This window comes from Cebus imitator, unplaced genomic scaffold (genome assembly GCF_001604975.1).
Source record: "Cebus imitator isolate Cc_AM_T3 unplaced genomic scaffold, Cebus_imitator-1.0 Scaffold21, whole genome shotgun sequence".
Classification (NCBI taxonomy): domain Eukaryota; kingdom Metazoa; phylum Chordata; class Mammalia; order Primates; family Cebidae; genus Cebus; species Cebus imitator.
The window spans coordinates 5,298,964-5,321,124 of NW_016107336.1; the positions used below are offsets into that span (position 1 = coordinate 5,298,964).

General features: G+C 38.4%; 1 protein-coding gene across 5 annotated transcripts in view; it reads left to right on the forward strand.

Moving 5' to 3' along the window:
* RNF144B (ring finger protein 144B) overlaps nt 1-22,161 on the forward strand; it is a 136,671-nt gene that overhangs the window by 98,740 nt on the left and 15,770 nt on the right. For all 5 annotated transcript variants that reach the window (XM_037736025.1, XM_017521659.2, XM_037736026.1 and 2 more), the window contains one exon: nt 7,303-7,363. In XM_037736025.1, the coding sequence (XP_037591953.1) occupies nt 7,303-7,363 (61 nt within the window). The remainder of the gene's footprint in view (nt 1-7,302; nt 7,364-22,161) is intronic.

A 22,161-nucleotide genomic window follows, 5' to 3' on the forward strand; every position in this document is an offset into this window, starting at 1 on the left:
GATGTGTGTAAGTTATATACCAATACCAACCCAATTTATATCAGAGACTTAAGGATCGGAAGATTTTGGTATCTGGAGGATGCTGCTGCTGTTCCCTTGTGTAGGAAAAGGTAGAAAGTGGCAGCTTCCCTTTCAGTGTCATGGAAGGTGGTGAGAGATAGTGACTCAGGAGTACTTGTGGCTAGAGGTGAACCCACTAGGAGCCAGGAAAAAGTAAAACTTTCCTCTATTACATCATCTGGTAGTTTTAGCTTTTGCTCTGCAGAGCTTTTCCAATATACTTGACCTTGTAATCTTGTCCAACATGAAATCATGAAAGGCAAAACACAGGTTGTTTATTCCAATAGCCTTACTTTGGGCGAAGCCCTTGGTTAAAGTTAGTAGCCCTGTTCAAAAGGGTGATGATGTCTAATTTAAGCAGTTCCCATGTAGTGTTATTGAAGGAGTATCTGTCACTTCCTGGGCCAGCCTGAACCATTCTTCTGGCCTGTGTAAAATTTGAGTGGTGAGTACATACTCCTATTTGAAGAGTACCTGTCATTACATGGCCCGCGAGTTTTAACTTCTTCCAATTGCTAGGTGTCGGTGGCGGCCAGGGAAGAGCTGCTCACTCACTAATCTTTTTTCTAAGTCCTGGAGCACTGAAATGACCAACCCGCCTTTTACTGCTAGTGCCCCAGTGTGCACCAGAGAAAGGGTGGGTACAGCTGCTCTTGCCAAGAATGGAGGGTTCAGAATTTCTATAGGAAGAGATTTAGGGTGGGGCACTCTAGAAAGCTGGGGTAGAGGTATGGAGGAATCGAGTAATGGGGAATTTGAAGCTACGTTTGCAGAATAAATGCAGTTTTTTACCTACATTGCATATTTGGGTGGCTTTGGGAAAGTTGGCTACAGTGATAGAGAATCCAAGTGTTCTTCCCAAATCCTCTGCCTCCACTTGCCATCTCCTCACGTTCTTCCAACCCATTGTCATGGTGGGAAGCTGGGGCAAAGGAAAGATGAGAATGCCCGAAAAGGAGGCCACATTCCTGTTACTGTGGTAAGGACCTGAATGGGAAGGGTGGAGCGTGTCTGCAATAACCTTTGGCTGCAATATGTGTTGGCTGGAGAAAAGTAAACCTCTGGGATGGTGGGGGATAGAGGAATCCGCTAAGCCAGAGTTAATAGATATTTTTAAGTTTCCTGGTTGAATTACATTTTAGAAAGTATTTAAAACTTTGTTTTGAATTGTACTTAAAACTGTATAAGTGGGGAATAAGTTTCCAAGATTTTTCTTTAACTAATGGCACATAGAAAACTAAGCTGCAGTGGGTTGAATGTGTCACGTGGGTGTATGAATGTGTCCCTTTTACTTATGACTGAGTTGAGGGAGAAAAGGCAAGAGATGATATGTGGAAAGATGATCTTGGTTAGATAATGTGCAGAGACTTCTGTAGTGCATGTGAAACAAAGAACAGCGAAAGCAGCCCTCTGCACTGGACTGTGCGGATCAGTGGCCCTGGAATTCCATTTCTCTCCCATCTTTCCCTTCCCCAGGGGCCCTGCCTTCTGCCTCTCAGTGATGGCCACATATGGCTTCCAATGAGGATTTTTTATCTGGTATGCAGGCAAGAAGACTTCAGCTTGTTAGTTTCACTCAGGTGAACGGGTGAATGTGTGGTTTTTGTTCTCTCGTAAGAAGAGGAGCTCTCATTCTCTCAGTTGTGAAAACATTCTTAGTTCCTGTGTTAATGTGATTAGACATTGATCGGCAAGGTGAGAGTGATTTCCCTTGCCTTTCATGTTGCAAGTCATAGCATCTCAAAAATTGCCCAAACCTTGACAGGTTGTAATGATCCACTTACTAGTGGTCAGTTCCATCTCCAGATGTACTGATACGTTTTCTTCTTTGTTCAGCCTGTTTAATAGCAGAAGCATGATTTAAAGGACCAAACCTAAGTTAAGTTGGGGCGCTTTTTCCTTCTGTCCTGGCTTTCCAAACTCTGGTGGATAGTGCTTCCCTAAAGCCTATCCCCAACTTCTGTTTCATTTTTTTGACCGAGTCTTCCTTTCCTGACTAAAAGGCAATATACGTTGTATTTATTAACATTTCTTATGGGAACACACACCACTTTTGGCATAAATACTTTTGTGGTGAGCAGGCTTCACTGTCTGCCTCCTTTTTGCTCTCTCTCTTTTTTTTTTTTTTTTTTTGGTTGGGGTGGGATAGGGTTAGTGTTAGTATAAATAGTGATGCTTGTTTAAATATTATGATTGTGGTTAATACTGATAAACAGGGTGTGCCTCACTTTTCATTTTTTTCTTGATTGTGGATGTTAGATTAATTCACTGTAGGTGTAACTGTTACAGCACTCCCAAGTGTAGGTGTGCTCTAGCTTCCCTGGATATGCTCTGCTAGGGATGGAATGGAAAAGCAAAGACATTCAGCTGAGTAGGAACTATTTTGTTGTTGTTGCTAAGACAGCATCTTGCTCTGTCACCTAGGCTGGAGTGCAATGGCCTTTTCTCAGCTCACTGCAGCTTGTACTTCCTAGGTTCCAGCGATTCTCCTGCCTCAGCCTCCCGGGTAGCTAGGATTACAGGCACCTACCACCACGCCCGGCTAATTTTTGTATTTTTGGTAGAGACAGGGTTTGACCATGTTGGCCAAGCTGGTCTCAAACTCCTAACCTCAAGTCATCCACCTACCTCAGCCTCCCAAAGCACTGAGATTACAGGCATGAGCCACCTTGCCTGGCTGGAACTGAGCATTTAATAAGGATTCTAAGGTTCATTTTTATCAGAAATGAAACAAAACAAAATAGTGATTCTGGACAATTAGTAGCTTTTTGTTGGGGATATTATTGCTCTTATTCTATTAATATGAAACTGAATTTGTTTTCTCTTTGAATTAAAATTTGGGTTTTGTTTTCCTCTTTGGAAAGAGTTTCTAGAATGACAATAAGGAGCAAAAGTTGTCTTTTGTGTTTAGATAGGAGGAGAGAGAAATTTAATAGTAAATAAATTAGCACAGCTTTCAAGGGAGAAGTAGCAAAAATTAACTTGAAATCAAACTAAACACTGTTAAGCAGTTGATCTGAGGGTAGTGGTCTCTTGATAGCTGAGAATATAATTAGAGAGCTTTGCTTTTATTGGTAGAATATGGATTTGGTTAGTAATGAATTAGAACCTACAGAATAAAATAAATGTCTGTAGTCTATGCTAACCGAAATTTAAAAAATGGATAGAGAAGGAACAGCTTTTTCTTACAGTGGAATTTTAATCACCAAGTACAAAATGAATGATGGAAATAGAAAAGTCACTAAGCAAATATTACAGTAATAATTATTTTTGGCAAGAATTATCAGTGGATGCAAAAATTAGTGGGGAAAGGTTTGATTAGAAACAGGATTTTTGCGTAGTTTCAAAGTATCTCCTTATAAAAGACTTGTTAGTTACGAATGATGGAGAAGCTGGCAGATACCACCTTAACCACATTAAAAAGTTAACATCACCAATAATGAGACATGTCTTCATGTAGCTCCAGATGGCCCCAAAGACACATCTGTGATATCCTTGCCAAAAATGCAAACCTCAATCTAATTGTGAGAAAGCATCAGAAAAATCCAAGTTAGGGGAACATTGTACAAATAAAGGACCTGGCCTCTTCAAACTCATCAACATCACGAAAGGCAAAGATAAATTGAGGAACGGTCACAGATGGAAAGGTTAAGGAGATACCACAACTAGGTGCAAGGTGGTAACCTGGATTGGATCTTAGACTGCAAAAAAAGATCCTAGTGGGACAGTTAGTGAAATTTGAATAAGGCCTGGAGATTCTTTAATTCACTTGTATCAAAATATAAATTTCATTATTTCGATATTGACTATGATTATCATTAGGGGAATTTGGAATGGCATTTGGGAACTAAATTTAGAAAGTGTTATCATTAGAGGAAGTTGGGGGAAAGGCATTTGGGAACTCTCTATACAAATTTTGCAACTTTTTATATAAAGTTCTGGTGTGATTTTGAATGATTCAGAAATTCTTGGTTGGCAGAAAGAGGATGAATGTAACTGCAAGGTACCTCTTTATAATCTGTTTTATTCTCTAGGATTATTAGGTGTAGCAGTCAATTTTAGAGTACTTGTGAATATCCTCAAAAAATTGATTGTAGCCCTTTGACCTGCAGCCTGATTTAGTCTTCTAATAATCGTTCTAACATACATATTAATAATTCAATTTTACAGTTGTAAAAATGGAGGTCTTGAGCAATAGCGACTTAGCTCCAAATGACAGTGGAACCAGGAATTTCACATTTTGTATCATTTTTTTTTTTTTTCATTAGCTCTCATCTAAAGTCAAAAGTATAATAGAAATATTTCAGAAAATTAGTTCTTATCTGCAAAATCCAGCAGACAAAGTCAAGGGGTAGATCTTTTGTAAATCTTATGTTTATTGCTTTCTGAGTAATTTCATCCTTTTGAGTGTAGCTTCTGTATGTCCTGCTTCATTGTATGCCAGGCTTCCAGACCAAAGCTTTCCTCGTGGTAAGCTGTCAACAAGTACTTACAAAAAATTTGACTGGCTGCAGTGGCTCATGTCTGTAATCCCAGCACTTTGGGAAGCCAAGGCAGGAAGATCACTTGAAGCTGGGTATTTGAGACCAGCCTGGGCAACATAGGGAGACCCTGCCTCTAGAAAATTAATGATGATAATAATGATATAATTAATGATGATAATAATGATACAATTCATGATGGTGCACACCTGCAGTCTCAGCTACGTGGGAGGCTGAGGAGGGAGGATTGCTTGAGGAGGAAGTTGGAGGCTACTGTGCGCTATGATTGTGCCACTGCACTCCAGCGTGGGTTGACAAAGTGAGACCTCATCTCTTACAAAACAGTACTAACAGAAAAGATGCAAGTCTGAATGAGGGGAGCTGGGGAAGAGAAAGGTGCATTCCGTGGATGTCTTCATTCCAAAAGGACCAAACAGAATGAGAAGCAATGTAATTAACTTCTTGTGATTACAACTTTCAATAAAAAATTGATTCACCTTATTAAGTCTTAATTCCATGCAAGCCTTTGACTTAAATGAGAAATCCAAAGTAGCGTAAAAGACAAAAAAATTAGAGATCTGTGACTTCCCCGTTGGCAGTAGTGTGTACTTTAATGAAATTTATTTTTTAATTTAAAATTAAACTTCCATCTCTATAGCTGTTTACTTTTCACTGCATTGATTTCTGTTGTTTTTCACATTAGCATTTCATCTGTATCTAAAACATCTTATCTCCTCCTTGCTTGTCTTCCATAAACTGTATTTGACTTTTATATAAATTTCTCATTGAAAAAAAAATCAGAATTTTTAGGGGTTGACTTTGAAGGATTTAAAAGGAGATTATCTGTCCACAAACTATTTTAGATGGGGGTGAGTGGGGTACAGGACTGTCTTCTAGAATCAAAGAGGGTGGGTGATTAAAAAAAGATTCATAGAATATTATTGAGGTCTCTTGGACCCAGATGGTATCATCCCAAGTCATGTTGGTCCATAAGTTGATGTAGCATTTGTTTGTTCTCCACTCATGATGAGTTAGCGACAAAGTCAGGAACTGAACTTTGGTTTAATTAGTGCCTCCAATCACTTCATTTGCCTGTACCTACTGTCTCCAGCTCTGAATGTTTTTTATTATATTTTAAGATCTGGGGTACATGTGTAGAATGTACACATTTGTTACATAGGTATACATGTGCCATGGTGCTTTGCTGCACCCATCAACCCATCATCTACATTAGGTATTTCTCCTAATGCTGTCCCTCCCCTGCACCCCCACGCCCCGACAGGCCCTAGGTGTGATGTTCCTCTGTGTCCGTGTGTTCTCGTTGTTCAACTCCCACTTATGCCAACTCTGAATTTTATTTGAGACATCTTTTTCTTTCAGGAAAGATGTCTGGGTAGCATTATAACAGATGAATAAAGCTGGCTTTCAGTGTAATAAAAGTCCAACCATACTGTTGAAAGAACTATGGTAAAATACATATAACATGATATTGAGCGTAATTTTTTTTTACTAAGGAGCTGTAATTTAAGGTACCACAAGAAATTGCAACATTTTCTCCCCAACTGGAGAAACAAATTTGGGTAAAAAAGTTTTTATAATTAGTTATGTTTTACCATACTTTATTTGGAACGAGGAAGACCAAACTTGTTTTATGGTCCTTTATACATTCTAGCTAACTTAGATTCATTTGCAAAATAAACAACTTGACATTATTTATAAGGGAGATGATTAGATTTTGAATGCATTATAAAAGTTGTAATATTTGTTAAATACAATTTTACCTGCATCATTTTCTTACTCCAGTTTTCTCAAAGCAGATGCCCTTAGTTGCAAGAACATCAATGTAGGTGTATTTTGTGCCAAAAAAGGTGATAGTTTGGAGTTGAAATTGTCAGGGTTAAAACTGTGTCCTGTATCAACTTACTGGATGTCTGGAAGGCTAATATTAAATGCTTTGATTTTCTCATTTATAAATCTTTAAGCTATGTCCATATATTTACATTTGACGTCAATGGAATTAATAGTTTTAGAATTCCAGTTTAAGAGCAGTTGGCTTTTCCTGCATCTGCCTTTAAAAATGATTAATTTGAAATGTCATTCAGTTAAGTGTGAATCGCTGTTGTTGACTAGTAACTATTTGGCTTATGCTGCTATCTGAAATGGAAATAAGAGTCTAGTTGCAAGACGTATTTTAGGCATTTCTTTTCTACTAGGGTCTGGGATGTCAGTGTTCGATAACTCCAGGAAGTGACTCTTGTCAGAAGAAATGATTTTTTTATTGTTTAAAAGGTACTCTTTCCTAGGCAACAAATGACGTTTGCATAATTCCAGAGATGCTATCTACCTGACTTTAGTGTTTAAGGATTCCAAAGCTAGAGCTGTAATTAAAAAAAAATTCTTAAATGAAGATATAGAGAAACGAAGCATCTTTAAGATATGAACATCAATAATTTTTAGAAGTCCATGTAGCAAAATTTTGTTGTCTGGTCTTGATAGCCACAGACTGGAGAATAGAAGGTGGTTAATGAGTTTTGTAACTGCTCCCTGGAGCAGTGATTCCCAGCAATGGTGGAGGAGTGGGGATGACTTGAAAACTGTTGCATGTGTTTGACCGCATGGCCAGTGTAGGGAAAAAGAGGTTTGCAAACAGCTGGTGTAGAGAAAGTACAATAAGCAAAGCCAAAAAGAGAAATCACAAAAGTCTGGTAACTGAGGGCCCTATGATGACTGAAGTCTCAACCTTTCATGTCTCTGCTTTCAGATTGCCTGTTTGGTACCTGTGGACCAGTTCCAGCTTTATCAGCGCTTAAAATTTGAAAGAGGTATGAACTCTTCTTTTTTTTCCTGATGGTGAATGTGGTTTTACATGTGTCATTTTTACATTAACTCACATGGGAGATTAAGGCAGCTGAGGGCTGTCAACAAAGCCACAAGGGAACCCCAAAAGGAGAATACTGTAATTGTGACATAAAATTTCAAGCCTCTCAGCTATCACCAGAAAAAAATGCAGACTAGCAGGAAACCTAACTTTCCGTAGGTTGTTTATTTTGTATTTTGAATTTGGCTCATGTAAGAAAGGTTTTGCAAAATTTGGATGGCTTTATAATCACAGTAATACAAAAGAAAGTGACTCTCAAAATGGGTTTTACCCCAATTTTCGACTCTTGACGATCACTTTGAAACATTAACCATCCCAAACATTTTTACTGCTCCTCAAAATACTCAGCACTTGTTTTTTTTTTGATATTACTTTTGTAATCATGGTAGTAAATCAGTGTGGATATGCATCATTGTTGTGCAGTTTACAACATATTGGACTGATTTTCTGTCTGACTTTGGACTTTGGGTAACTTATATGGGTTTTTTGTTTGTTTTGTTTTATTTTAGACAGAATCTTGCTCTGTCACTGGGCTGGAGCGCAGTGGCATGATCTCGGCTCACTGCAACCTCTGACTCCCTGGTTCAAGCGATTCTCCTGTCTCAGCCTTCCAAGTAGCTGGGACTACAGGCGCATACCACCAAGCCAGGCTAATTTTTGTATTTTTAGTACAGACGGGGTTTCACCATGTTGACCAAGATGGTCTTGATCTCCTGACCTCATGATCTGCCCGCCATGGCTTCCCAAAGTGCTGGGACTACAGGTGTGAGCCACTGCTCCCAGCCCTTACATAGCTTTTCTTTTTAGTTATAAGTATTACATATTTACTTCATTTGGCTGTTGACAGGTCTTTTTTCGCAGCCCTTTTCCTCTTGTCATACCCTAATCTATTTTTGAGGTAAATGGTCTATTTCTTAGCATCTCAGGAGTAGGAAAAATAGCATTTCTCCCAGAACTCATTGGACTGGTATAGCCTCATCGAGTATGCTAAATGTGAATCTAACATGAACATAAAGTTTTCTAATTACTAACTTTTAAATATGGATTAATAAAGTCTAGAGGTGAGGGTGGGGGTACAATGAATGTCTATTTGTCATCTGCCAATAAGTTTGGTGAGCACAATTATCTTTATCTCATTTAATTTTTATAACTACCCTGAAAAATAATGCTTAGAGGGAAAAAGAAAAAAACATGCAGAGCATAAAGAGGGGCAGAGTAGGGCTTGCTGGGGATTCATAGGTTATTAATCACAACCTTAGACCTAGATCTGGCTTGGTCTTATAGAAGAACACTGACTTTTTAAAAAACCCAGCAGCCAAAACCAGATTCATTTCATGGGTGGATCACGTAACTAAACTCATAAGGCTGATATATTAAGCTAAATTTACCAAAAACAAAAAAAAACAAAAAAAAAACAAAAAAAAAAAAACTCTTGGGGCTAGGTGCAGTGGCTCATGCCTGTAATCCCAGCACTTTGGGAGGTTGAGGTAGGTGAATCACGAGGCCAGGAGTTCAAGTCCAGCCTGGCCAAGATGGTGAAATCCCATCTCTACTAAAAATAAAAAAATTAGTCAGGTGTGGTGGCATGTGCCTGTAATCCCAGCTACTCGAGCGGCTGAGGCAGAGAATTGCTTGAAACTGGGAGGCAGAGGTTGCAGTGAGCCGAGGATCAGAGCACTGGACTCCGGCCTGGCAACAGAGCAAGACTCTGTCTCAAAAAAAAAAAAAAAAAAAGTCGTGGATTATGTTGTTTGAATTCCAAATAGTAGATACATATTTGCTCTATGTCCAGATGGAAAGTAGGAGATAGTAAATTATAATGTTGAACATGGAATCAGAACCAGGGAGTCGGACGGATTTTAGGTTTAATGGATGCTGATGTAATCTGATGCTTCAGTCCTATGAAAAGTTAATGATGGGAGCCGTCAATATTGACTGTCTCTAATCCATCCACATGGGCTGATTAGATTGAGCATTATAACACCAGATGTGATAGCTAAAGATAAGAGCGTCAACCATCTTCCCTGCCGTTTCCCCCTTTATCCCAATATCCTCTGCTATAAAAATCAATTATAATTAGAACAGGGACATTGCCAGTATTCACCCTGTGAATGACTGGCTGGTAGCAAGTACCATGATTTTTGAGGGTGTTTACCTGGAGAAAGTCTAAAGAGTTAGGTTGGATCTTCAGGCTGCTGCTTAAATGGTGAGATGTGACCTGTCAACCACATCAGTCCGACTCAGTCCCTGGCGGTCAGTCTATTTACAGTATTCTCATGCCTCCATCAACACTTCTCCTCTCCCATAACTGCCCCTTTCCTCCCCAGCTAACTCCACTGCCCCATATGTCAGCAGAAGGCCTTATTCCTAATGGTTTACATTTTGGGTAACTTACTGGTTAGTGTAAATGTCTTTTTTGTAATTAGAATATTCTAATATTACCAAGAATGACAACTTTCTGTGGGTTGTTTCTCACTGATGAATATGAAGTTTTGGTTTATTTTAAAATGTTAGCTACTAGCCTGAGTGCAATTGCGGGCCCCACCACTGGTAGGCTGTGTGACCATGGCAAGGTCCTTAATATTTCTGCATCTGAATTTTCTCATTTGTCAAATGGGGATAACAAGCGTCTCTATACCATGAGGCTGTGATGAGTATTATGTGAATTAATACTTGTAAAACTTTTCCTATGAGTGCTTCCTGTGTCTCATTGTTCAAAATTTTAGCAGTAGTTGGCAATAAAAATAACTTGAAAGTAGCACCTTTAAAGTATTCTCAGTGTTCTTCTCCTGTACATATTTTTTCCCAATGAGATAATCATACTGTTCTTCAGGAAATATCATCGTACTGAAATAGATATTATTGATTGTCTTGTTGTCAGTGAGATTAACACACTTGAAGTTGACTGTCAACAGCCATCTTTATGTGGGGCAAGGTAGACGTGAAAAATCATTGGTCAAGATTTTCACTCTTTCCCCAGATAGTGGTTGGCTTTTCAAGTTTTCAGCAGTATTCAGACCTACTTGTGAATGGCTTAATCCCTCATTGCATGTGATAATATGTTCAGTCTGGCCACAATGAAGTTGGGCAGGCCTCTGAGCCAGTCTTTTTTAGGTGATGTTACATATTTCTCCTTTACTCTGTTACAAATCGATCAAATAGTTTTATTCATACATGGAATTTATCTTTTTATCACAAGTCCTAGGCAGATGCCCCACTATGGATCCCAGGCATTGACAATTCATTTTGTTACTCTTATTTTATAGATGAAGAAACTGAAAATGGGAGATTGAGACTTGTGTAGGACCATATAGACTGTGGCTAACCTTCTTCATCTGTACAAATGTTAAGATTCTATAATTTTCTTTCTGTTATTAAATGTATATATAACATAAAAGTTGCCTTTTAAACCATTTTAGATGTACAATTCAGTGATATTAATTACATTCATACAGTTGTGCAGCCATCACCACTGTCTGCTTCTAAAGCTCTTTCATTACCCCAAATTCTGTAGCTGTTAGCCAATAAGTTCTTATTCCTCCTCCCTGCAACCCCTAGAAACCTCTAATCTACTTTCTCTTATTTGCTTATCCTAGATATTTCATATAAGTGGCATTATACAGTATCTGTCCTTTTGTATTTGTCTTATGTTACTTAATAAGTATGTTTCACAGTTCCTTTCCTGTTATAGCAAGTATGAGAACTTCATTTTTTAAGGCTGAATAATATTCCACTATATGTTTTTACCTCATTTTGCTTATTCATCTGTTGGTGAACATATCAGTTGTTTCCACCTTTTGGCTACTGTAAGTAATGATGCTGTGAACACTGGGGTATAACTGTCTGTTTGAGTTTCTTCCTTCAATCTTTTTGGGTAAAGTAACTAGAAGTGGGATTACTGGGTCATATGGTAATTTTTCATTTAGTTTTTGAGGAACTGCCAAATTGTAAAACTCTATAATTTAAATATAAATTTAATTAGACATCTTACTGTCATAAAGTATTATAGTATATTCAATTTGGTGACCTTTTGATTTAACCCCCTCATTTTATGAAAAAGGAAACTGAGGCCCAGAGACAATTTCCTCTTAGGTGATTTTGTTTTCTTGTTTGTTTCGAGATGGAGTCTCGCTCTGTTGCCAGGCTGGAGTGCAGTGGCATGATCTTGGCTCACTGCAGCCTCCACCTCCTGGGTTCAAGCAATTCTCCTACCTCAGCCTCCCGAGTAGCTGGGATTACACAGGCACCAGTCACCACACCTGGCTAACCTCGTATTTTAGCATAGACAGGGCTTCACCATGTTGGTCAGGCAGATCTTAAACTCCTGACCTCAGGTGATCCACCAGTCTTCGCCTCCAAAAGTGCTGGGATTACAGGTGTGAGCCATTGTGCCCAGCCTCTTAGGTGATTTTGGAAGGCAATTTGTAATCATGTAATTCTTCATTACCATCCATTATAATTATTATAATTATTATTGGAAAATGGACATTTCAAGTAAGAGTAAACTTAAGTTAATGAAGTGCCACATAATGGAATTTATATGATTGGGATAAACTTTATCTAATTCTGTCTAAACTTGGTCTAAATTATTTAAAATAGACTTCTTATCTACCTCAAACTCAAAACCTTTATCAGCGAGGTGACTTTGAGATCTGTGTTGTGAGTGTATATTTGATGTGAAACTGTTTATAAGGGGACCTTCGGGTGCATTAAATACCCACTAATATTAATGAGTTACATGGCCAACTGGCTGAAAGAAAATCTCATTGACTGGACTGTGAGACAGAATTGTAGAGATTGCTGCTGCTCTGGAAAAATGTAGAATCAGAGTAGACGCAGAATTATTTCTTAGTTATAAAAAATCATCCTTAGTTTTTTTCTAATTCTGATTGCCTGCCAAGTTTTTAGTCTTTAGCTTGTTGTTCAGTGTGTGAATTGTCCTCTGTTTTGTGTGACGTATTTGATTAGCTTGTCTTTTATGTCTTTGTCTTCATCTGACGTAAAATATTTTGAATAGGATGGCACAAAAATCATCTTCCTACTTACACAAAGCAAAGAAACACTGTTTGATATTGGTTGGTTATTCTATCCACTCTCCACCCATCTGTCTTTTCCTCTGGCTGCCACTATGTTTCTGGCTTTTTCTTTCTGCATCAGTTTTTCAATATTAACAAGGAAAAGGGAATGCTAAGTTTGGCATGGATTAATGATCACTGCTTTACTTTGTAGTGGTTCTCAAAGTACATGTCTGATGATTAATGCTGGAATTTTGCTTGCCTCTTGTTTCCAGAGTCTACTTTTTCAAAATAGTTTTTTTGAAAATTGGGTTAAGATGATCCATCTCAAGCTCTTAAGCACTTTTCCTTTTTTTGTGATCCTGTTTTACTTTCCATAACAGCAAGTTGCTTCAGTTCCTTGCTAGGTCGATGTGTCTGTTCTTGAATATTTATATTATCATATAGCAGTTAAGAAGCCTTACAGATGGGTTGTGTCATATTGTTCTCCTTCATTAAAAAAAAAGTGAAGTAGAAATTTGTCTTTCTGTTGTTGTCTGTTCATATTACTGGCCTCACTCCTGTATTCGATATGTGCTTATTTGTGTATCGCGTGTCAGTCTATTCTTTGCCAGGTATCATTCCAATCCTTCCTCAAATTGTGATTCCATCTTTGTTTGAAAGCCCTTTGGTTTTCCACATTCTCCGCAAGGCTCCTTTCATTCTGTGTGTTCACATTTATGATGCTGCTCTAGTTTTACCTTGCTATTTCATTCGTCCTTGGTGAAATGCTTCCACCCAGCTTTGTATCTGACCATAAAGGTTTTATTCCATCGGAACTCCCTACCTAGTTATGTGGTTTCTTTTAGTGTTTTTTCCCTCTTTTTAGACTGTGTGATGCTTAAGTACTTTATTGTCTGCTCAGTTAGATTTTTTAAAATATCTCCCATCCTTCATTAGTCTACAAAAACACTTTTATTTATTACAGCTGATAATTAAATTAGCTCAAATGCGTGTTGTTTCCCACAATAGTAAAAGTTCATGTGATGTCTGTTTTTGGCACAATAATGGATAATGGCAGAAAAACCACTCCGGCTAGAAGAGAGAATATACAACAGAATCAAAAGCAAACTCAGCCTATGTAATGCTGCTGGTGCCAGGTAGGAAAACCAAGGGTTTTAGATTGAGATTTTGAAAACCGAAAGCAATCATTAAGGTCAGATGTGGTCTTTAGGTCTCATGGCAATTTTAACTTCCCAGAATGTTTGTTTCACAGTAATAGAATACAGAAGTATAAAGTAGTTTTAAATAGCATTTCCTGCCTTGCATAATTTACATGAACATGCAGAGTCTTATGATCAAATAGCTGTGGAACTTTGCTTCAGTAATCAATTCTACTTTTTCTAAGTAAATTGCAGTTCTTTGAATTCTACTTTTTGTAAGTAAATTGCAAGTCTTTGAATTTGTCTATCTCTGATGTAAATATGTCAGAGTTAATCACTTCTAAATCATGTTTATAGGAATATAAAATTTTGAGGGCACTAGTATTTAGGGGCTGACTTATAGGTCCCTGGTTTTTCTTTTTCTAGGTTTCTGAACTTTTCCCCATCTCAAAGCTTCATGTTTTCATCACTGCTGATAGAGAAGAAATTAGTTGATTAGGCATGCGTTCACTTTCTTCCATTGTTGAAATAGAAATTTGAAGGGGGAGCAACTGGACCTTAAACTTCTTGGATCATTGTGCATTTTGTATATCTATATTTTAACTGTTTCCTAGACCAAAAGCCAGGAGGTAGAATTAAATTTACAATAAAAGTAATAAAAAGTGTTGAAGGCCAGGTGCCGTGGCTCAAACCTGTAATCCTAGCACTTTGGGAGGCTGAGGCGGGTGGATAACGAGGTCAAGAGTTTGAGACCAGCCTGACCAACATGGTGAAACCCCATCTCTACTAAACATACAAAATTAGCTGGGTGTGGTAGTAGCTGCCTGTAATCTCAGGTACTCAAGAGGCTGAGGTAGGAGAATCGCTTGAACCGGGGAGGCGGAGATTGCAGTGAGCTGAGATCCAGCCTGGGTAACAGAGCAAGACTCTGTCTCAAAAAAAAAAAAAAAAAAAAAAAAAAAAAAAAAAAAAAAAAAAAAAAAAAAAAAAAAAAAAAAAAAAAACTGTAATAAAAAGTATTGAAAAAAATATCCTGTGATTCCTGTGGGGGCTTCACTTTGTCTCAAAGTCCTTACAGATCATTGGTGTGAGGAGAGAATGAGGAAAAGAACAACTCTCATGTGATAGCAATCTGACTTCTAGCTGGTGTCTACCAACTTGTTCCTTTTCAGTGTGGGTTCTGTGTAGTCCTGTTAGATGCCAGGGCTGCTGATGTCCGATGACTCTAATACATTTTTTCTATTTCCACTAATCTGGCCTCAAGGCCACTTGTATACCCTGTTACATGAGATATATAAAGCAAAACTATTCTCTAAAGGGATACTGGAATTATAATATATTTCCTTTAAAAAGCCCAGCTCTTTTACCTTCCATTGGCTTTTCCTTGTATCTGGTCTTCTAGGAGCTGAGCTGAAGGACATTCTGAAGTGTTAGATGCCATGCTGTGCTCAGATATATTTTCAATGGAATCTGCCAGACTTCTATGTCTGGATCCCTGTTTCTTTGGGGGAAGCACATCTCCAAAAGTATGCTGTTGCAAATATCTCTCTGGGTTGTTATTGCTGTTCTCCGGAAATACCTTACGGTAGGGCTGAACAACCTAGAACTTGGCTATATGTACTACCATTATCTTTTTTATTATCATGGGAAATTGATTTACTGATGCTGTGTCTTATATTTCTGTTATGTCATTCCATTTATTTCCACAAATACAACATTCTAGGCATCGTGCTAGGTCATTGATTGTCAGAGAAGGGTGAAGGTATCTCCCAGGGACATTTGGTGATGTCCAGAGATATTGTTGATCATCATGACTTGGGGGTAGGAAGCTACTGGCATCTAGTGGGCAGAGGCCAGGGTTGCTGCTAAACATATAATGCATCATTCATTAAAGTTTTGTTGGTTCTGTTTTGTGTGTGTGTGGGGGGTTGTGTGTGTGTGTGTGTGTGTGTGTGTGTGTGTGTGTGTGTGCTCAACAAATATGTGAGGACATCTCCATGACAGTAAACTATCCAATCCAAATGTCAATAGTGCTGCTGTTGAGAAATCTTTTACTAGCTGATGAGGAATACAATGATCACCAGGACAAAATCCATGCCCTAAAGGATACTGCATATGTGTGTGTGCGTATGTTGGAGGTTAGATAATAAATAAGCAACATTAGATGGTGGGGTATACCATTTATATAAATAAAGAAGGGTAACGGGAAAGGGATAGATGGGGGCGGCTATTTTAGATAGGATTTTCATGGAAGACCTCTTGGCGAGGTTATAGCTGAAGAAGGACTTGATTTGATATGAGCAAGCCATGGGAAGAGCATCAACTCAGGCAGAGTTAAAGGTACGTACAAAGCCCCTGAGGCAAGAACAAGCCTGGTTTCTGTTTGAGAAACAGCAAGGAGACCTTGTGTTGGAGCTCAGTGAGCAGAAGGGAGAGTCACAGGAGGTAATTTGGAAGTGGTAGTCAAGGGCCTGATCCCATAGACGATGATGAGGATGTCTCAGTGTGATGAGAAGCCATTGAGGGGTTTGGATCAGGGGAATGTCATGATATAATTTCCATTTTAGAAGATTACTCTGGCTGCTGCAGAAAGAGTGGATGGTAGTGGAATGACATGGCAGCAGAGAAATTGATTAGGAGGCTGTGGTAGTGATCAAATCCAAGATGGTACAGTAGATGATATGCTGAAAGCAGAAGCATTGAAAATCCCCAGATTTGGAGTCTATTTTGAAGGTGGAACTGTCAGGATTTCCTGGAAGAGGCACATCTGGATTATATAAGTCAGGATCAGTAGTATAGCCTTTGGAATCATCAACATAGAGGTCATGTTTAAAGCTGTGACATCGAATGAGCTCATCTAAGAATCGAACATAAATAAAGAAGCAGTCTCAGGCCCAAGACCTGGGACACTAGGTTTTAGAGGTGGGGAAGAACAGGTAGATCTGGCAAAGAGACTGACAAAGGATGGCCAGAAATATGAATCCAGAAGCTGGGTGAAGACAGTGTTTAAAGACGAGAGAGTGTCCACTGAATCAGAAACTACTGACAAATTAGGAAAGATATGGTCTAGGAGTTGATAATAGAGGTCTTTGGTGATTTTGACAAGTGGGGTTTTAGTGAAATGACAGAGAAGTACCAGCTTGGAGACGGTTCAGGTACTATGAAAAGAAATGTGGGTGCAGTGAGTATATTAACTCTTACAAGGATTTTTTTTTTCCCTTGGAATGATATAGGAGAGGGAAGAGGGAGTTAACTGCAGAAGCAAAATCATTGAGAGTGTGAGGGGAATGGATTTCAGTGCCAGATGGAGGGATCAGATTCACTAGTGGGTAGGTTTAGCTCACCTTTATTAGGAAAGAAGGTGGAGAGTTTATAGACATGGATGCAGGTAGGCTAGTAGATTTGGTGTGCATGGGTTCTCTTCTAATTGCTTGTCTTCTAGGTGCAATAAGGCAGGTCAGCAGCTGGGAGTGAGAAGAGGAAAGACGTAATGCAGATTTGAAGCAAAAGGAGGAGCTTTATGTAACAGGAAAGTATAGCGAACCTAGCAATATTGTAAGTTTACAAAATACCTCCCAGGTTGTATACGTTCATAAATCCAGCAGATGTTTATAGAGTACTAACTTTGTGTAAGTCACTGTTTTTCAAGGTATACAACTGGGACCTGGAATAATAAATGCATTTTACTTTGAAAGGCAATGTGTGTGCACGCACACACACGCGTGCGCGCGTACACACACACACACACACACACACACACATATACACACACACCCCTAGATAGAACCAACAAGTTTCATGAAACTAATGTAAGATGTACTCTATTTTCTTTCCTAATGAGCTCTGTTTTATAATCTATTTCATTTTATGTTGGTTGCAACCCATTAAACTGATATCTCAATCCCCATTGAGGATTGGGAGAAATTTCACTAATTCTTGAGTAGAACCTGCTTCATGTGAGGGACTGTGTTAAGTGTCTTGTTTACAGTGTCTATTCAGTCTTGAACATCTCCATTTTAAAGGGAAGGAAGAAGTCTTGGGTTAGATGGTTTCTCTAGTGAATAGAACCATACTGTACTTTCTCCTGTAATATGATAACCCTAGCTAGGTTCAGTGAAAATTAGACTACTTCCATTCTGGGTTGTTTTTCTGCCTTTGTAAAATTTAACTGCTTTATTACATGTGAGAATTCTACATTTGCATTATTTGGATAAAATTTGGAAATCTTTGAGATCAAGACTGTTTGTAGATTGGTTGCTTATTCATGGTTCTAACCTATAGGTTTAAATGCAACTTTCAAAAACTTGCAGCTGTCAGTAACTCTCAAAAGCAAGACAGAATTGGCTCAGTGTCATCTGGTTCTCATAAACATAATAACCTCAAAGGCTTTACCTCTAGTAATTCTTTCTTTAAAAATTATAAATGTTTTAAACTTATTTCACAAAAACCAATAATCCCTAGTCAAGAGATAAATCTAGGAAATATACAAAAGTAAATAATTAAAATACCTTTATCCAAAAATCAATTGAAGTTTGTTTTATGCTTAATATTTTTAGCTCTCTTCATTTGTATTGCATGCTTATTTACTAAAACAAAGAGCTTATCTTATTTGTTCATGTATTTTATGAATTTTTAAAAATTAACAGGTGAAATTGTATGTGTTTACTGTCTACATGTTTTGAAGTATATATATGTTGTGGAAATAACTAAAATTAAGATGCACATTATCTATCATATAGTCATTGTTTTGTGATGAAACATTTTATACCTACTTAGCATTTTTCAAGAATGCAGTATATTAGGTATAGTCACAATGTTGTACAATAATCTCTAGCAATTCAAAGTTAGTAGTTACCTAGTTGAAAGAGCAAAAAGTGTACTTTGAGCTCAGAGGTCTCTACCACGAATCAAAAATGAAGAAGGTAGATGGCAAAACAGACTGCATAAGTATTCTTTGTGTCTTCAGACACAGAGCTATCAATTTCCCTTTTCTTATCCAACAATGCCGTTCATGAATTTCTATAAATGGTCTGTGTGTAGCTGTTTGACTGGAAGTCAGCTGTCACTGTTCCAGTTTTGGTTTCTCCTCTTTTTGTGCTGTGCAAATTATGCACTTTACTTTTCCAGACTTGTCTGTGTTGGATGCAGGTTTCATATTAATATATTGGTGTGTTTACTTCCACTTCGTTCTTTGATGGCCTCTGTTTAATGAGGTATTGGTAAACAGTCTTTGGCAGGATGAGGGGAACAACTCTGACTTGTAGTGCTTGCCAGTTTGTTTATTTTATTTATTTATTTATTTGTTGAGACAGAGTCTTGCTCTGTGGCCCAGGCTGGAGTACAGTGGCAAGATCTCAGCTCACTGCAACCTCCACCTCCTGGGTTCAAGTGATTCTCCTGCCACAGTTTCCTGAGTTGCTGGGATTACAGGTGTGCACCTCCACACCTGGCTAATTTTGTATTTTTTAGTAGGGAAGGTGTTTCATCATGTTGGCCAGAGTGGTCTCCAACATCTGACCTCAGGTGAACCACCTACCTCGGCCTCCCAAACTGCTGGTATTAGAGTTGTGAGCCACCGTACTCTGCCAAGTTTCTAAGATATAAACAATGCTTCAGCCAGGCGCAGTGGCTCATGCCTGTAATCCAAGCACTTTGGGAGGCCGAGGCGGGCAGATCACCTGAGGACAGAAGTTTGAGACCAGCCTGAACAACATGGAGAAACCCCGTCTCTAAATAAATAAATAAATAAATACGTACTTACTTACTTACTTACTTAGTTCCACCATGGCTAATCTTAAGCTACCAAGGTAATGTCACTGAACTTGGAGTTGAAAGAGATGTGGTTGGTTCTTGTGAGCTGGCAAGAGCCCACTTCGGGTTGTGAATGCCAGTGCCCTTGTTCAGTGCTTTCTTTAAGGATGGAATCTTAATTCTAATGTCCAGAAAAAGACTGTTCTCTCTTTTACAGCTTCCAAAGGCTGCCTGCAAATTTGTTTCCTCAGGGATTTTTAAAAAAGATCTGTTTGTACGTGCTTTATCTCTTTGTAATCCAATCTTTGTATTTTGTCTCAGCATGTGTTTCCTGCTTCGTTTTATGAATTGGAGAGACTAGTTTTGTCCCCTGATTTTCAGACTTGACTAAAGGGGAAACTATAAATATCCAAATATTTGGATAAAAAAATCGTAACAAACTTTCCATATGTAACTATTAAATATTTCTTTCCTCTACCCCTAAGAGATGCTTATTAGTATTTGTTAATAATTTCATTTTTGTTTTCTTGTGGAATGCACTGTCATTTATTTGCATTGCTTGGTTTCTCTCTCTCTCTTTTTTTTTTTTTTTTTTTTATCGTATTTTTTTTAAATATCTATTTCCCTTTCATACTGTGAGGTTTCTGAGGAAGAAAGCCTCTATTTTTCATCTTCATGTGCCCAGGATCTCTAACAAGTATCCAAAGCCAGTCATTTGTTGAATAAACAATGAATCATAGACATGCATCTAATTTTCAGTCTTATAATCACAAGAGGTCATACCTGGAGAAGTCATTTGGAATAATCCAAATTTAATTGAAGTTGAGGCTTAGTTATGAGTTCTATAAATAAAATGTGAAAGAAACCTAGGAGTGAGGCCTGGGTACCATCCATGGGTGGGAGAAAGAAAGCAGTGTTGATGATAAAGGAGAAAAGAGGAGCATGAGGAGAAAACAGAGGGCAGGGCCTTACACATAGAAGACGGAATGACAAGAAGAGTCCGGGTTCAGAGATGGATTCGGAAACATTTGCTGACTGTGACTGTGGAGGGATGTCGCTTGTAATTTTTAGACAGCAATTTATTAATGTGTTTAGAGCAAAAGTTTATTTCAGAAATTTAAGAAGGATTTGAGTGGATAGGAATGAGAGCCAGTGAATATGAATTGCTCATCCAAGACTAAGATGACATAGGAAGTAAAATAAAAGTTATATATAGAGAATAGAATTATAGAAGGGGTAGTTATTATTTGTTTTAATGTTAAAATTGTTTTTCATTGTTGCCCTTGTATGTGACTCTTAATAAAGGAGGTTTATTTATTTTTTTTTTTTTTTGAGATGGAGTCTTGTTCTGTCACCCAGGCTGGAGTGCAGTGGTGCGTTCTCAGCTCATTGCAACCTCTGCCTCCCGGATACAAGCAGTTCTCTGCCTCAGCCTCCCGTGTAGCTGGGACTACAGGTGCACACCGCCATGCCCAGCTAATTTTTTGTATTTTTAATAGAGATGGATTTCACCATCTTAGCCAGGCTGGTCTTGAACTCCTGACCTTGTGATCCACCCGCCTTGGCCTCACAAAGTGTTAGGATTACAGGTGTGAGCCACTGTGCCTGGCCTATGAGTTTTATTGCTTAAGTGCTATATGGAAAGTTCCAAGTCTTGCCAAATCAATGACTTTCCAAATTTGAGAACCCTAATGGAGGCGGGTGGAGATCTACGGTCTAATAGAAATCATAACATACAACACCAGCACTACAACACCAGGACTGATATTGGATGATTTTAATATGCTGTGCACATTTATTGATGAGAGTATTAGTTGTGAATAGGAAAATTCCAATACAAGGCAATTCAAGATGATATTAGTATATGCATTGTAAGTCAATTGTTGGCATAGAAATACATCACTATGCTTTTGAAAAACCCAGAAATTACTGCTTTGAATCGATAGGTAGGCATCGCCTCACTGTGTCAGGTTAGTTGGAGAACACAAACAATAAGAAACAGCGTTGCCTACAGTCAGAGAGGCCATCTCCATGAAATGAATAGAGAGAGCAGCAATTAACAAGATGCCGATTCTATGCCCCCCTTCCCTCAAATTAAGGCATATGCACAACAGAAGATAGTTCCCGTAAGAATGTTTAGGTTATGACTTGGTGAAGAAGAGAGGGAATTTTTAGGGGAAAGGAAAAGCGTAGGATGAGAATGGTCTATATGGGGAAGAATGTGAAACAAAGGGGAAATTTGAATGTGTTTCAGTATTATAAAAAGCAAATGATTTTCCAGAGGTCAGCTTAGTTCTAGAATTGCTTTGTCTATTTGTACATATGCCAGATCAAAAGTAGCTTTTTAAAACCAACTTTAAAAAATTATGAAAGTAGTACTTGTACCTTATTTAAAAAAAAATTCAAGTTTAGTGATGAGGCAAATCTTTACCTCTTCCCCTAACCCCTGCTCTTACTCAAGAGTAACTATTATGTTTTTTTAATGTTCTTCTGCAAATGTTAAAAGAATATTTCTGTATGTACATATTTTTATTTTGAGACAGGGTTTCTCTCTGTCACTTAGGCTGGAGTGCAGTGACATGATCTGAGTTCACCGTACTGTCCGCCTCCCAGACTCAAGCAATCCTTCTACCTCAGCCTCCCGAGTAGCTGGGACTATGGGTGTGCGTCACCATGCCTGGCTACTTTTTTTTGTTGTTGTGGAATTGAGTTTCACCACTGTTGGCCAGGCTGGCCTCAAATTCCTGGGCTAACGTGATACACCAGCCTTGGCCCCTCAGAGTGCTGGATTACAGGAGTGAGCCGCTGTGCCTGGCTGATATATATATATATAT